The following is a 14663-nucleotide window of genomic DNA, read 5'->3' as shown; positions in this document are numbered from 1 at the left end:
TCACGGGAACCAATTATAACCACCGGTTTGACCTCAGGACTAACCATTCAGAAACATTGCTACCTCACAGCGGGCCAATGAAACACATTGGTTTACCTCACAGCGGCCAATCAAAAACACTGTATGACCCTGTCATAAGCTGACTGAATCCCCAGTGACTTACATCAGAACCCATATCAGACCGTTATACAGGGGGGTGTACAGTATGTGTGTACGTGTGTTAGTCCGTGCGTGATTTAAACCGCCAGTATAGCTTTATGTGAAATGACAGTGGAACGTCCTTAAAGCTGATAACCTTCACATTTATGCAGAGCAATGAAAATGACTGGGTACCCACTGGGTACATAATGCGAAATAGATTACGGGTGTGTGTGTGTCATAGCTATCCATAAACCCATACTGATATCTCATTACATTGCCAAGCAGTCACATTCAGTCCCTGCTAATACCCAGCATTTGTGTGCCTATTCCTAAGGAGGCATGACTTCCATAGCAAGCTTAAAGGTATTCTTCCATCTCCACAGTTACACAAAGACTACATTCATACTGTATGGCAGACTGGTTTGATATGGGCTGGAGAGAGAAGAGTGGAGATAGGGGAGCAGAGTGGTACTGTGTAGGATGGAGAGAGAAGAGTGGTGATAGGAGAGAGGGAGAAAAGAGGAGAGTGGTAGAGAGATAGGAGGGAAGTGGTGGGTGTAGGAGAGAGAGAGAGAGAGAGAGAGAGAGAGGAGGAGAGAGAGAGGGAGAGGAGGAGAGAGGGAGAGGAGGAGAGAGAGAGGGAGAGGAGGAGAGAGGGAGAGGAGGAGAGAGCTAAATAATGGTTGAAGTGGGAGATGGAAAGAGGGAACGAGTGGTAGGAAAGTGAGGGAGAAAGCAGGAAGGAGGGGGAAAGAGGTAGAGAAAAAGAGGAGAGAGCTGAGGAAGAAAAAGATAGAGAAATAGGTAGGTACAAAGATAGGTTGTGAAAGGTTGAATAAGGGAGGACTATAGTGAATGAAAGAGGGAAAGACTGATAGTGGTGGAGGAGAGAGGGAGAGACTGATAGTGGTGGAGGAGAGAGGGGGAGACTGATAGTGGTGGAGGAGAGAGGGGGAGACTGATAGTGGTGGAGGAGAGAGGGAGAGACTGATAGTGGTGGAGGAGAGAGGGAGAGACTGATAGTGGTGGAGGAGAGAGGGAGAGACTGATAGTGGTGGAGGAGAGAGGGGGAGACTGATAGTGGTGGAGGAGAGAGGGAGAGACTGATAGTGGTGGAGGAGAGAGGGGGGAGACTGATAGTGGTGGAGGAGAGAGGGGGAGACTGATAGTGGTGGAGGAGAGAGGGAGAGACTGATAGTGGTGGAGGAGAGAGGGAGAGACTGATAGTGGTGGAGGAGAGAGGGAGAGACTGATAGTGGTGGAGGAGAGAGGGGGAGACTGATAGTGGTGGAGGAGAGAGGGAGAGACTGATAGTGGTGGAGGAGAGAGGGAGAGACTGATAGTGGTGGAGGAGAGAGGGAGAGACTGATAGTGGTGGAGGAGAGAGGGAGAGACTGATAGTGGTGGAGGAGAGAGGGAGAGAGGAACAGGAGAGTATAAGTGGTGGATTGTGAAACTAACAACAGCAATGTGCGGTGAAGGGAGAGAGTGATCATGGAGAAATACAGAAAGAAAGAGGAGAGGGGAAGGTGGGAGGGAAAAAGAGAAGAGGGAAAAAATTGTACTAGGGACACACACACACACACACACACACACATACACACACCCTCCTGCATTGTGATGGACAGAGGAGCAGGCAGGGAGGCAGGCAGGGAGATGATGGTATTTGACTCCCAGGGGAAAGATCTAACAGGGCAGTGGAGCAGCATGACTGGACTGGACACAGGCATGTTATCACCCACTAGCAGCACTCCATTATCTATCCATCCATCCCTCCACCTGGCACTATCTTGCTCCCTCTCATAGTAACTCCCTGCACCACAGTCTCCCCTCTTGATTACCCCACACTCATACCCCCTGTCCTCCTCCTCTCTCTCAGGCCTCTTCCTCTGTGTGTGTGTGTGTGTGTGTGTGTGTGTGTGTGTGTGTGTGTGTTTGTGTAGACTCACCTCATAGTGTGCTGTGCGTTGCGACTCGGAGATGAGTTGGGCGTTACAGATGTTGCAGTAACTCTCTGTGAACAGTCCTCCTTCCACGACCCCAGCCGACTTCATCTTTAGACACACACACACACACACACACACACACACAGGATACAGTGCATACACACAGTTAGTACACACCAAATCAGAATGTGTCAAAATCGGAATACTCTAGAACAAATTCAACCAAATTAGTCAGAAAACCAACTTCATTAGTCAGAAAAATACCAGGGCCCGTATGTATCAAGCATGCTGATTTAGGATCAGGGACCCTCTATCCATGTAAACAACTGCAAAACTGTGTACGCGACCAATACACTTTGATTTGATTTTAATATTAATTGTATCACAAGCATTGTATCAAATGCATTGTAGATCAGTTGTACAACTTGATTGTGTACAGGGCCAGAGAGACCAACACATCCCTATGGGTCTATAAAACCCCTTTATTAGAGACAGGAATTAATGAGCTCTTGGACCTATCTGAATACCTTTTAAATCCATGGACCATAAACCTGTTAGAGTCAATAATGAGAGACTGATACAGTCCAAGTCTCAAATTACACCCTTATCCCCTTATAATGACTCTGGTCAAATATAGTGCACTACATAAGGAATAAGATGTCACACAGCATAGGGGATAGGGTGCCATTAGAGACAAAGACTAAGACAGGCACTAGTCTAACTGTATGTAGGGAACCGAGAGAAACAGAGAATACACACACACACACACACTAAGCCTCAATGTACAACTAGCTGCTGCACACACACACACACACACACACAGTATTGTACAACTAACCTTGTGGGGACATACAATTTAGTCCCATTCAAAATCCTATTTTCCCTAACCCCTAACCCTAAACCAAACCCTAACCCTAGCCCTAGCCCTAGCCCTAGCCCTAGCCCTAGCCCTAACATTAACCCTAACCTGAAAACCGAACCTTAACCATAAACCTAACCATAGCTCCTAACCCTAACACTAACCCTAAAACTAATTCTAACCCTAACACTAATTCTAACCTCAACCCTAATCCCAGAAATAGCATTTGCCTTGTGGGGACCAACAAAATGTCCCCAGTTGGTCACATTTTTGTTCGTTTAATACACACACACTTTCACACTATGCAATTAACCCTTCACTTCTCTTAGCTCTCATCACAGTAGAGTGGACCATCTCATGATCTAAAGCAACTTGTGAGAATTTAATCGAAGAGAATAAAATAGATCCTCATCCATTATCTAATTGAACATGTGGTCGACTCATTAACTCTTAGCTACTGCACTCAAATGTCATATCCTAAACACCTTGGGGGGTGGGAAACAATCTATATTCAGATAGATTTATGCTGTTTAGAACATACATTCTCTGTCATGTACTGTAGAATAGGAAATTATGTAGACATGTCAGTTCTATACATAACATTTCTACCTGCAATGTTCTGAACATTGGACGAGATACAGTAATGTAGTGATAGAAACACACTTATGAGAGAGGTGAAGGTAAGAAAGGTAAAGTTGACAACAATGACAAGCATCATTCTACTCCTGAGAGAATATATGCCAATCAAAGCATCTCTCACATTATGTAGTTAAATAACTTATATTGACTCTTGATTGACAGGCAGGATGCAACCAACCTGCAAATTAAACATTATAATTTAATATTTTCGTTAATTAAGATGACGTCACAAACTTCATAATCTGCCCAAATATCTCAACTCCTCCTGTGGGTATAACATGTTGCATGGAGGTCTGTCTGGGTAGACTGACTCATTTATGAAGGCAATCTGTGACAAGATTAATGCCTAGATAGTGGGAGAGAAAGGGGGGAGAGAGACAGCGAGAGAGAGAGAGGGAGGGAGAGCGAGAGAGGGAGGGAGAGAGACAGAGAGAGAGGGGGGAGAGAAAGGGCAGGAGGGGGAGAGAGACAGAGAAGGAGGGGGGAGAGAGTGGGCGGGTGAGAGAGAGATGGGGGAGACAGAGTGATGCTTGGAGAGGGAGGGGGGAGAGAGGGAGGAGGGAGAGACCGAAAAATGGAGAGCAAGAAGCATTAGATAGCTAGTGAGAGAAACAGAATCCTTCCCCTTGAATTCTGCTTTGCTAATCAGAGATGATGGAACTCATTCAGAAACAAGAAATGTCTAGCAGGAAGGTCGGATGGCGCCATAACAACAAAAACAACAATCACAAATTATTTAAATAATTTAAACAACAAAAATGAGCTAAATACATGCTAATTGTCGTACCATCAGCAAAGATTGCTCAATTAATTGGTTAAATAACAACTAAAACAGCAGTGGAAGAGGAGAAGTCTGCCTGGGGCCTTGGGCATCTGGAGACTGAATGAACTATAATAGGATTCTGTTTCAAGACCACATCAACAGATTAACTCCTGACTGAACCGTCATACACTCGCACACTCGCACGCACACAAGTCCTGGGCACGCAAGCACACAAAGGCAGGCAGACGCACACACACACACATACACACCAGATGTCCCTTTTGTTCTGTCTGATAAATACTAAAAATATTGGTATTTTTTCACCACATTAAAATATTCATAGATATTAAATATTTGATATTTCATATTAATAATAGTGAGTGGCTACCCAGGGTATGTGTAGCGGTGGAAGAAACAGTATTTCTTTAGAGAGAGTGGAGATACGCTGCTTTATTCCACTGGGGAGATTCACACACTCAGTATCTGTACTTTAGTACAAAACAACTTTTCACCTTAAACGGTGTGAAATACTGACCATATCATTGCAAACAGTGGTTCCCAAACTTGTTCACTTTTGTGACCCATGAAAAACACAAGTTTGCCGACACCACCAAAAGATTTTGTAGGAAATAGGGTGCTTATCTAGGTGAGGTAATAAACCACATTTAAAAAGTATTGCACCTGTTGATGTCCATTTTATTTTTTGAAAGATGAAGAACTCAGTATAGCCTCTAATTTTGTGACCAACCAAACATACAAAACAATGTCCCTAGCAAATGCCAAAAAGAAACTGTGACGCGGAAATAATATTCAAAGCCTTAGTTGTAAGAGAGAGAGAGAGAGAGAGAGAGAGAGAGAGAGAGAGAGAGAGAGAGAGAGAGAGAGAGAGAGAGAGAGAGAGAGAGACAGAGAGAGACAGCGAGAGCGAGAGAGAGCGAGAGAGAGAGACAGAGAGAGTGAGAGAGAGACCGAGAGAGAGAGAGAGAGAGACAGAGACAGAGAGAGAGAGTGTTAATCTCATTTTGAAGGTAAAGAAAAAACAGTTATGAAATCTTTTTACGTTGCATGTTGGAATTTACAAGGTTTGAAGTCCTCTGCTTTTGGGCTAAAGAGCAGAAACCCAGACTTCCTGAAATAAATGGATGATGTTGATATTGTAGTACTACAGGAAACATGGTGCAGAGGTGATGTTTCCACTGGCTGTCCACTAGGTTATAGGGAGATAATCGTATCGTCCACCAAATTCAAAGGAATCACACAGGGCAGAGCCTCAGGGGGAATGCTAATATGGTATAAATCTGTACATAGTCAATGGTAGGCTAAGAGGGGACTCTTTGGTAGGTACACCTACAGCTCATCCCTTGGCAGCAGTACTGTAGACTACTTCATCACCGACCTCAACCCAGAGTCTCTCAGAGCCTTCACTGTCAGCCCACTAACACCTCTCTCAGACCACAGTAAAATCACAGTGTATCTGAGAAGAGCAGAACCCAACCATGAAGCATCACGGCCCAATAAATTATATGGTACTAAACAGGCCTATAGATGGAGTGCAAACAGTTCAGAAATCTACCAAAAAGCAATTAGTAGCCAAAAAATGCAATCTCTCCTGGACAACTGTTTAGCCTTAACATTCTCCTACAGCAATGAAGGTGTCAATTTGGCCGTTTGGAACATAAACTTAATATTTGATAAATTAGCCTCCTTGGCTAATCTAAAGAAACATAAGAGCAAACCAAAAATAATAGATAATGAAAAATGGTTTGATAATGATTGCAAAAATCTAAGAAAGTCATTGAGAAATATATCTAATCAAAAACACAGAGACCCAGACAACAGAAATATACGCCTTCAATATGGGGAAACACTGAAGCAATAAAAACACACCCTAAGAACAAAAAGGAACAGCACATTAGAAATCAGCTGGATGTAATTGAGGAATCCATAGAATCAAACCACTTCTGGGAGAATGGGGATATGTGGAGAAATCACTTTGCAAACCTCTACAGTAATATAACAAAGAGCTCAGAACAACAAGATATCCAGGAATCCTTGAATCAGCAGTCAAAGACTATCAGAATCCTGTGGAAACTACAATTACAGAACTTTAATTATTGGAAAAACTATGCACTCTCCAACCCCAAAAAGGCCTTTGGTGCTGATGGTATTTACATTTACATTTTAGTCATTTAGCAGACGCTCTTATCCAGAGCGATTTACAGTTAGTGAGTGCATACATTTTTCATACTGGCCCCCCGTGGGAATCGAACCCACAACCCTGACATTGCAAGCGCCATGCTCTACCAACTGAGCTACAGGAGGCCTATTTCAAATTAAATGATCAAATATACAGACCACAAATTCAAATTGGCTATACTTAAACTCTTCAACATTATCCTCACTGCAGGTATTTCCCCCGATATTTAGAACCAAGGATTGATCACACCAATTTGACCCAAATAATTACAGAGGAATTTGCGTTAACAGCAACTTGGGGAAAATTCTCTGCAGTATCATAAATAACAGACTACATAATTTCCTTGATGAACACAACGTCCTAAGCAGAAGCCAGATCGGATTTGTAAAAGATTATCGTACAACAGACCACATTTACACCCTCCAAACTCTAATTGACAAACAAGTAAACCAAAACAAAGGCAAAATCTACTCGTGTTTTGTAGACTTCAAGAAAGCATTTGATTCAATTTGGCACAAAGGTATTTTTTATAAACTAACAGAAAGTGGTATTGTAGGGAAACATATGATGTAATTAAATCAAAGTACACTAAAAACAAATGTGCGGTTAAAATTGGCAACAAGCAAACAAACCTCAGGGACATGGAGTGAAACAGGGCTGGCCAATAAGTCCAACACTATTTAACATCTACATTAATGAATTGGAAAAAACGCTAAAGGAGGGGTTACAGCAGCACAGGTTCTGTCAGACCTGGGTTATAACAAATATAATGATATTCCAAAAAAGGTCAGGAAATCAGGATGACAAATATACAGTTGAAGTCAGAAGATTACATACACTTAGGTCGGACTCATTAAAATTAGTTTTTCAACCACTCCACACATATCTTGTTAACAAACTATAGTTTTGGCAAGTCGGTTAGGACATTGTGAGAGTGTGATTTGAAGGAGTCAGGCGCAGGAGGGTAAATCACAGAATACATAGTTTATGCCGTAGGACACAGTTACGCTGGATAGTGTCAACAAAATACAGGCACACAGGGAACAATATCCGCGGAAATACAAGGTACGGGTAGCTCAACCGACCTACACTCAACTCACAATAAACAATCACCCACAAGGACAAGGGGGCAGAGGGAACACTTATACACGGACTAATGAGGGGATATGAACCAGGTGTGTATAATTGACAAGACAACACAAATGGAATGATGATATATGGAGCGGCAGTGGATAGTAAGCCGGTGACGACGAACGCCGAAACCTGCACGAACAAGGAGGGGAGGCAGCCTCGACGGAAGTTGTGACAGAACCCCCCCCCCTTGACACGCAGCTCCAGCAGCGCGCCGACCCCTACCTCGGGAACGGCCAGGAGGACGCGGAGCAGGGCGAGCCGGATGGCGACGGTGGAAATCCCACAACAGGGAGGGATCGAGGATATCCCTCACTGGGACCCAGCACCGTTCCTCCGGACTGTACCCCTCCCACTCCACGAGGTACTGAAGGCCCCCCACCCGATGCCTCGAATCCAGGATGGAATGGACAGAGTATGCCGGGGCCCCCTCGATGTCCGGAGGAGGTGGATGGACCTCCCACACCTCAGACTCCTGGAGCGGACCAGCCACCACCGGCCTGAGGAGAGACATATGAAACGAGGGGTTAATACGGTAATCAGGGTGAAGTAATAACCTATAGGTGACCTCGTTGATTCTCCTCAGGACTTTGAATGGCCCCACAAACCGCGGGCTCAGCTTCCGGCAGGGCAGGCGGAGGGGCAGATTCCGGGTTGAGAGACAGACCCGATCCCACGGTACGAAGACCGGGGCCTCACTGCGGTGCCGGTCAGCGTTGGCCTTCTGACGACACACAGCGCGTTGGGAGGTGAACGTGGGCAGTGTCCCACCTCTCCTCCGAGCACCGAAACCAGTCATCCACCGCAGGAGCCTCGGTCTGGCTCTGGTGCCACGTGTCAGAACCAGTTGGTAACCTAAAACACATTGGAATGGTGTTAGGTTAGTTGAGGAGTGGCGGAGAGAGTTCTGGGCATATTCTGCCCATGGCAAGAACACCGACCACTCCCCCGGCCGGTCCTGGCAGTAGGACCGCAGGAACCTACCCACATCCTGATTTACCCGTTCCACCTGCCCAATAGACTCGGGGTGGAACCCAGAGGTCAGGCTGACCGAGACCCCCAGACGTTCCATTAACGCCTTCCAGACTTTGGATGTGAACTGGGTACCTCGGTCAGACACTATATCCTCTGGTACCCCGTAGTGCCGGAAGACGTGTGTAAACAGGGCCTCCGCAGTTTGCAGGGCCGTGGGGCAACCGGGCACAGGAAGGGAGCGGCAGGCCTTTGAAAAGCGGTCCACAACGACCAGGATGGTGGTGTTACATTGGGAGAGTGGAAGATCAGTCAGGAAATCAACACTTAGGTGAGACCATGGTCGTTGTGGAATTGGTAAAGGTTGTAACTTACCCGCTGGGAGGTGCCTAGGTGCCTTACTCTGGGCGCACACCGAGCAGGAGGAGACATACACCCTCACGTCCTTAGCCAAGGTAGACCACAAGTACTTTCCGGTCAGGCAGCGCACTGTATGACCGATACCTGGGTGACCAGAGGAGGGTGACGTGTGTGCCCTGTAGATCAGATGATCACGGATAAGAGCAGGCACGTATCGCAGCCCAGCTGGACACTGAGGTGGATATGGATCTGTGCGTAATGCCTGCTCTATATCCGCGTCCATCGCCCATACTACCAGCGCCACAATGCAGGAAGCCGGGAGTATGGGGGTGTTGTCTCTGGGCCTCTCCTCTGTGTCATACAGCCGTGACAATGTGTCTGCCTTCACGTTCTTCGTAACAGGGATGTACGACAGAACCGGGTGAAGAATAGGGCCCACCTGGCCTAGCGAGGATTCAGCCTCCTCGCTGCCCGGATGTACTCCAGGTTACGGTGGTCCATCCAGACGAGGAAAGGGTGTTTTGCCCCTTCGAGCCAATGCCGCCACACAGTCAAGGCTCGGACAACAGCCAACAGCTCCTGATCACCAACGTCATAGTTCTGCTCCACTGGGCTGAGCTTCTTAGAGAAGAAGGCACAGGGGTGGAGCTTGGGTGGCATGTCCGAGCGTTGAGATAGGACAGCGCCTATCCCTACCTCGGACGCATCCACCTCCACTACGAATGGTAGTGATGGATCGGGGTGGGCCAGTACCAGGGCTGAGGTGAACAGACCCCTCAGTTTCCTGAAGGCCAGGTCAGCCTCAGCAGAATAGTGGAGCCGGGATGGTCCACCCTTCAACAGAGATGTAATGGGAGCTGCGACCTTGCCAAAGCCCCGGATAAACCTCCGATAGTAGTTGGCGAAGCCCAGAAAGCGCTGCACCTCCTTAACCGTAGTGGTTACAGGTACTTCACCCTGATTACCTCCTCATCCCTCTCTCGGACACGCACCGGGTTGTACGCACTCCGGAGATCTAATTTTGTGAAAAAGCACGCCCCATACATTGACTCGATCACAGATGGAATGAGGGGTAGAGGATAACTAAATCGTATTGTCCCCTTGTTCAGTGATCGGTAATCAATGCAAGGGCGCAGACGTCCGTCTTTCTTCTTCACAAAAAAGAAACTTGAGGAGGCGGGCGAAGTCGAGGGACCTGTAAACTCCTGGGGCAGGGACTCGCAGCCTGCGACAGGGGATACACAAGACTCCTGGGAGGCACAGCATCTACCCGGTGGTTTATTGCGCAATCCCCTGCCCGATGAGGTGGTAATTTGGTCACCTGCGTTTTGGAAAATGCGTGCGCCAAATCGAGGTTTTCGAGGGGAATGCGCACGGTGGAGGTACTGTCTGGACTTTCAACCATGGTTGCACCAACGGAAACACCTATACACCTACCCTGACACTCTCGCAACCACCCCATGAGAACCCTCTGTGGCCATGAAAAGGTGGGGTTGTGGAGTGCTAACCAGGGAAGACCTAACACAACAGGGAAATCAGGAGACTCAATAATTTAAAAAGTGACTTGCTCTCGATGAGTCTCATGCGTGGAATGGATAGGGGAACCAATGTATTGCCTAGACTATGTGAAAATGACCTGTCCATAAAGTTCCCAGCTGCGCCTGAATCGACCAGCACCTTACACTGGGCAACTACAATGTGGTCCTCTGTAGCTCAGCTGGTAGAGCATGGCGCTTGTAACGCCAAGGTAGTGGGTTCGATCCCCGGGACCACCCATACACAAAAAAATGTATGCACGCATGACTGTAAGTCGCTTTGGATAAAAGCGTCTGCTAAATGGCATATTATTATTATTATTACAATGTAATCAGGAAAGTGGATGGGTAGGGTACAGTGCACAGCAGAGGGCTCTGAACGAGTGTGGTTGTTCGATACCTGGGGTGATGCGAGAGTGCCCTGCCTGCCGCCTCCAGACCTTACGCTGATGACAGTGTGCAGTGAAATGTCCTCTCGTGCTACCAGAGTGACATTGGCGCTGTCGTCCGCCGCTCCACCCAGCTCCATCAGCTCGTGATCCGGGTTGGGGAGGGGGGTGGAACGGGCAGGCCCCCTCCAGGACGTCCTCTGGCCGCCAGCAGGTTGTCCAACCGGATGGCCATGTCCACCAGTTGAGTGAAGGACAACATGGTGTCCCGGCAGGCAGCTCCCTTCGGACATCCTCCCGTAGATGGCACCAGAAGTGGTCGATGAGGGCCCGCTCGTTCCACCCGGACCCAGCTGCTAGAGTCCGGAGCTCCAGGGCGAAGTCCGGAGCTCCAGGGCGAAGTCCTTGCGCGGCCCTCGTCCCCTGCCTCAGGTGGACCAGCCGCTCGCCCGCCTCTCTACCCTAGGGCGGGTGATCGAAGACAGCCCGAAAGAGGCAAGCGAACTCGCTGTAGTTGTCCAACGCGGCTCTTCCTTCACTCCAAACCGCATTGGCCTTCTCCAGGGCTTTCCCCGAGAGGCAGGAGACGAGGGTGGACACCTTCTCCCACTCCGATGGGGCCGGGCTGATGTTTGAATAGTATAGCTCCAGTTGGAGGAGGAATCCCTGGCAGAGAGCTGCTGTCCCGTCGAAATCCCGTGGTTGGGATATCTGGATCCCTCTGGGTGCTGGGGTGTGGGTGGCTGGATCCGGTCGCCCAGCTGGTCCCGACAGATCGGGTCCTCTCCTCTCCAGGCGTTGGACGACCTGGAGAACCCGATCCATCGCTTCTCCCAGCCCCCCTAGCATCGTCGAATGCTCCCGGACCCGTGCCACGACTCCAGGCATGTGCTCCTCTCCTGCTGACTCCATGGCGGGTGTGTGATTCTGTGATTGGTGATTTGAAGGAGTCAGCCGCAGGAGGGTAAATCACAGAATAACAGGATTTATTCTGGAATACAGAGTTACACAGTAATGCGTCAAAACAGTCCAGTGCGCAAAACAGGCGCACTGGAACCAACAAGGCACACAGGGAAAATAAACCGGCAATAGAAAAATACAAGGAGCTCAACCGAGCTTCACTATCCTCACAATAAACAATCACACACAAAGAAAAGGAGGCAGAGAGAACACTTATACAGGTACTGATGAGGGGATATGAACCAGGTGTGTATAATAAACAAGACCAAACAAATGGAATGATGAGATGAGGAGCGGCAGTGGCTAGAAGGCCGGTGACGACGAACGCCGAAGCCTGCCTGAACCAGGAGAGGAGGCAGCTTCGGAGGAAGTCGTGACAGAACGAGCTGAGAGACAAAGCAAGAAGAGCATTCTATGCCATTAAAAGGAACATTAAAATCGAAATTCCCAATTAGAATCTGGCTCAAAATATTCCAATCAGTTATAGAACCAATTGTTCTATATGGCAGCGAAGTATGGGGTCCGCTCTCTAATAATGAATTTACCAAATGGGACAAAAATCAGATCGAAATACTGTATGTAGCGTTTTGCAAGACTGTATTGCAAGTGCAAAGAAAAATTCATGTAGTGCAGAATTGGGCCAATACCCACTCCTTATTCAAAAAAAAAAAAAGTCACCAAGTTTTACAACCATCTAAAACAAGTGACCCCAAAACATTCCATCACACAGCTCTACTATGTCAAGAGATGAAACAAGAGAAGAGTCCCCTCAGTCAGCTGGTTCTGAGGCTCAGTTCACTAACCCAAACCAACCTCATAGAGCCTCAGGACAGCACTCAGAAAATCTGGCCCAAATCATCACAAAACAAAAATAAAAATATATCACCTATTGGAAAGACACCACAAAAAATCTAAGTAAACTTCAATGCTATTTGGCTCTAAACAGACAGTACATGGTGGCAGACTATTTGACCACTGTGACTGATAGAAAACTGAGGAAAACACTGACTAGGTACAGACTCTGTGAGCATAGTCTGGCTATAGAGACCGGTTGTCACAGGCAAACCTGGTTGCCCAGAGAGGACAGGCTGTGCTCACTCTGCTCCAGGGGAGAGGTAGAGACAGAGCTGCATTTCCTATTACACTGTAACAAATACTCAGACCTAAGAGAATATTTATTTCCCCAAATTATCATTCAGTAAAAATAAACTATAAAAGATGAAGAAAAAATCTAATATTTATGGGGTGAAAAGCCAGAATGTGCAGTTTTGGCAGCCAAATATGTGTCCTCCTGCCACAACCTAAGGGACAGCCAGTGAAAAGTGCAATGTAATGTCAATATTATTTTCCTATTTAGTTTTGTTTTGGCTTTCATACCATATCATATCATGTGGCTTTTCAGTCATGTTGAGCCTGGCCTACTACTATCGCTTCAATGTATTATTATTATCATTAATATTGTTGTTGTAGTTGCTGTTAATGGTAATCACATTTCCACTACAACTATTATAATTGCTGTTGGTCCCACCATTTTTGTTATAAGTATAGTTTTGTAATTTTTTTAATTTTATTTTATTTTCTTAATTTAATTTTTTTTTTTTCTGTTCAAATATTTTTTATTGAACACACACAAGAATGGTGTATAGGTATGAAAGACATGTGTACAGTTCTTATCTAAACATAAGAGAACAGACATGAACAACAAGACCCAGAGTTCTGGACACAAAACAAATATTACAAAACACGACATACAGAACAGGGACAGGTAGAAAGAAAACGGGTAGATGTAACCCCCCCACTTATACCCCCCTTTATCCCCCCCTTATTCCACCCTATTCCCCTCCCGACTGCTCGAGTGTCGGGGCCAGCACACGCTGCCCAAAGGTAGGTTACAATATGACAATTGAGAGTGCGTTAAAAAGTACAAATTCACAGCACCGACTGGTCCAGGTAAGAGAGGAAAGGCTGCCAGATTTGATCAAATGTTGATAATTTATTGTTCAGAATATATCTAATTCTTTCTAAGTGTACAGTTTTTGCCAATTCGCTGAGCCATAATTTGGTAGAGGGCGCTTCCCTCCTTTTCCAAAACAACAAGATAATTTTTTTTGACGAAATGAGACTGTAAGAGATGAGTTGTTTTTGGGAGTTGGTTAATCCGTTTAGGGAATCGGACACTCCCAGGATTATCAGAAGTGGGTCTGGGTCTATTGAAGTCTCCAGAACTTCAGAGAGGACTCCAAAAATTCCACACCAATAACCATACAGACTAGAGCATAGGGCAAAGCAGTGGAGTAGTGTACCCTGCTCAGCCTGACATTTATCACACATAGGGGATGTATCAGGAAATATCCTATGCAGTTTAGTTTTGGAATAGTGTAATCTGTGTAATACCTTAAATTGTATGAGACGATGTCTGGAGTTAATGGAGCAGGTGTGGATATACTCCAAGCTATCCTCCCAGTCTGCCACCGAAATATCAGTCCCTAGTTCTTCCTCCCATTTTGCCTTAATGACATCTGTAGAGGGTGCGCTAACAGATTGAAAAGCGTCATATAGACGAGATATCAGTTTGTCTGAGGTGGGGCATATTTTTATGCATCCGTCGAACATGGAAGGTTTAGCATTCTCAAATGTTGGGAGGAAGCAAAGGTCCCTCCTATATATAAATCCCCTATGGTACTTATCCCCAACTCTCCCCATCGCTCAAAGGTGTTATCAAGGTTAGAGGGGGCAAAGGAGGGATTCCTGGCAACAGGGAGCATGAATGA

The 14663-nt window shown here is 46.6% G+C and overlaps 1 protein-coding gene across 1 annotated transcript in view; it reads right to left on the bottom strand.

Annotated features, from left to right (window-relative positions):
• Positions 1-14663, bottom strand: part of LOC121547082 (zinc finger matrin-type protein 4-like) — a 116592-nt gene that overhangs the window by 78010 nt on the left and 23919 nt on the right. Inside the window, exon 2 of the mRNA XM_041858183.2 lies at positions 2091-2195. Within this exon, the coding sequence (XP_041714117.1) occupies positions 2091-2195 (105 nt within the window). The remainder of the gene's footprint in view (positions 1-2090; positions 2196-14663) is intronic.

The sequence above is a fragment of the Coregonus clupeaformis genome, chromosome 31, assembly GCF_020615455.1.
Source record: "Coregonus clupeaformis isolate EN_2021a chromosome 31, ASM2061545v1, whole genome shotgun sequence".
Lineage (NCBI taxonomy): Eukaryota > Metazoa > Chordata > Actinopteri > Salmoniformes > Salmonidae > Coregonus > Coregonus clupeaformis.
Note: the sequence above shows the minus strand (reverse complement) of the source record. Positions and strands in the feature narration are given on the sequence as shown.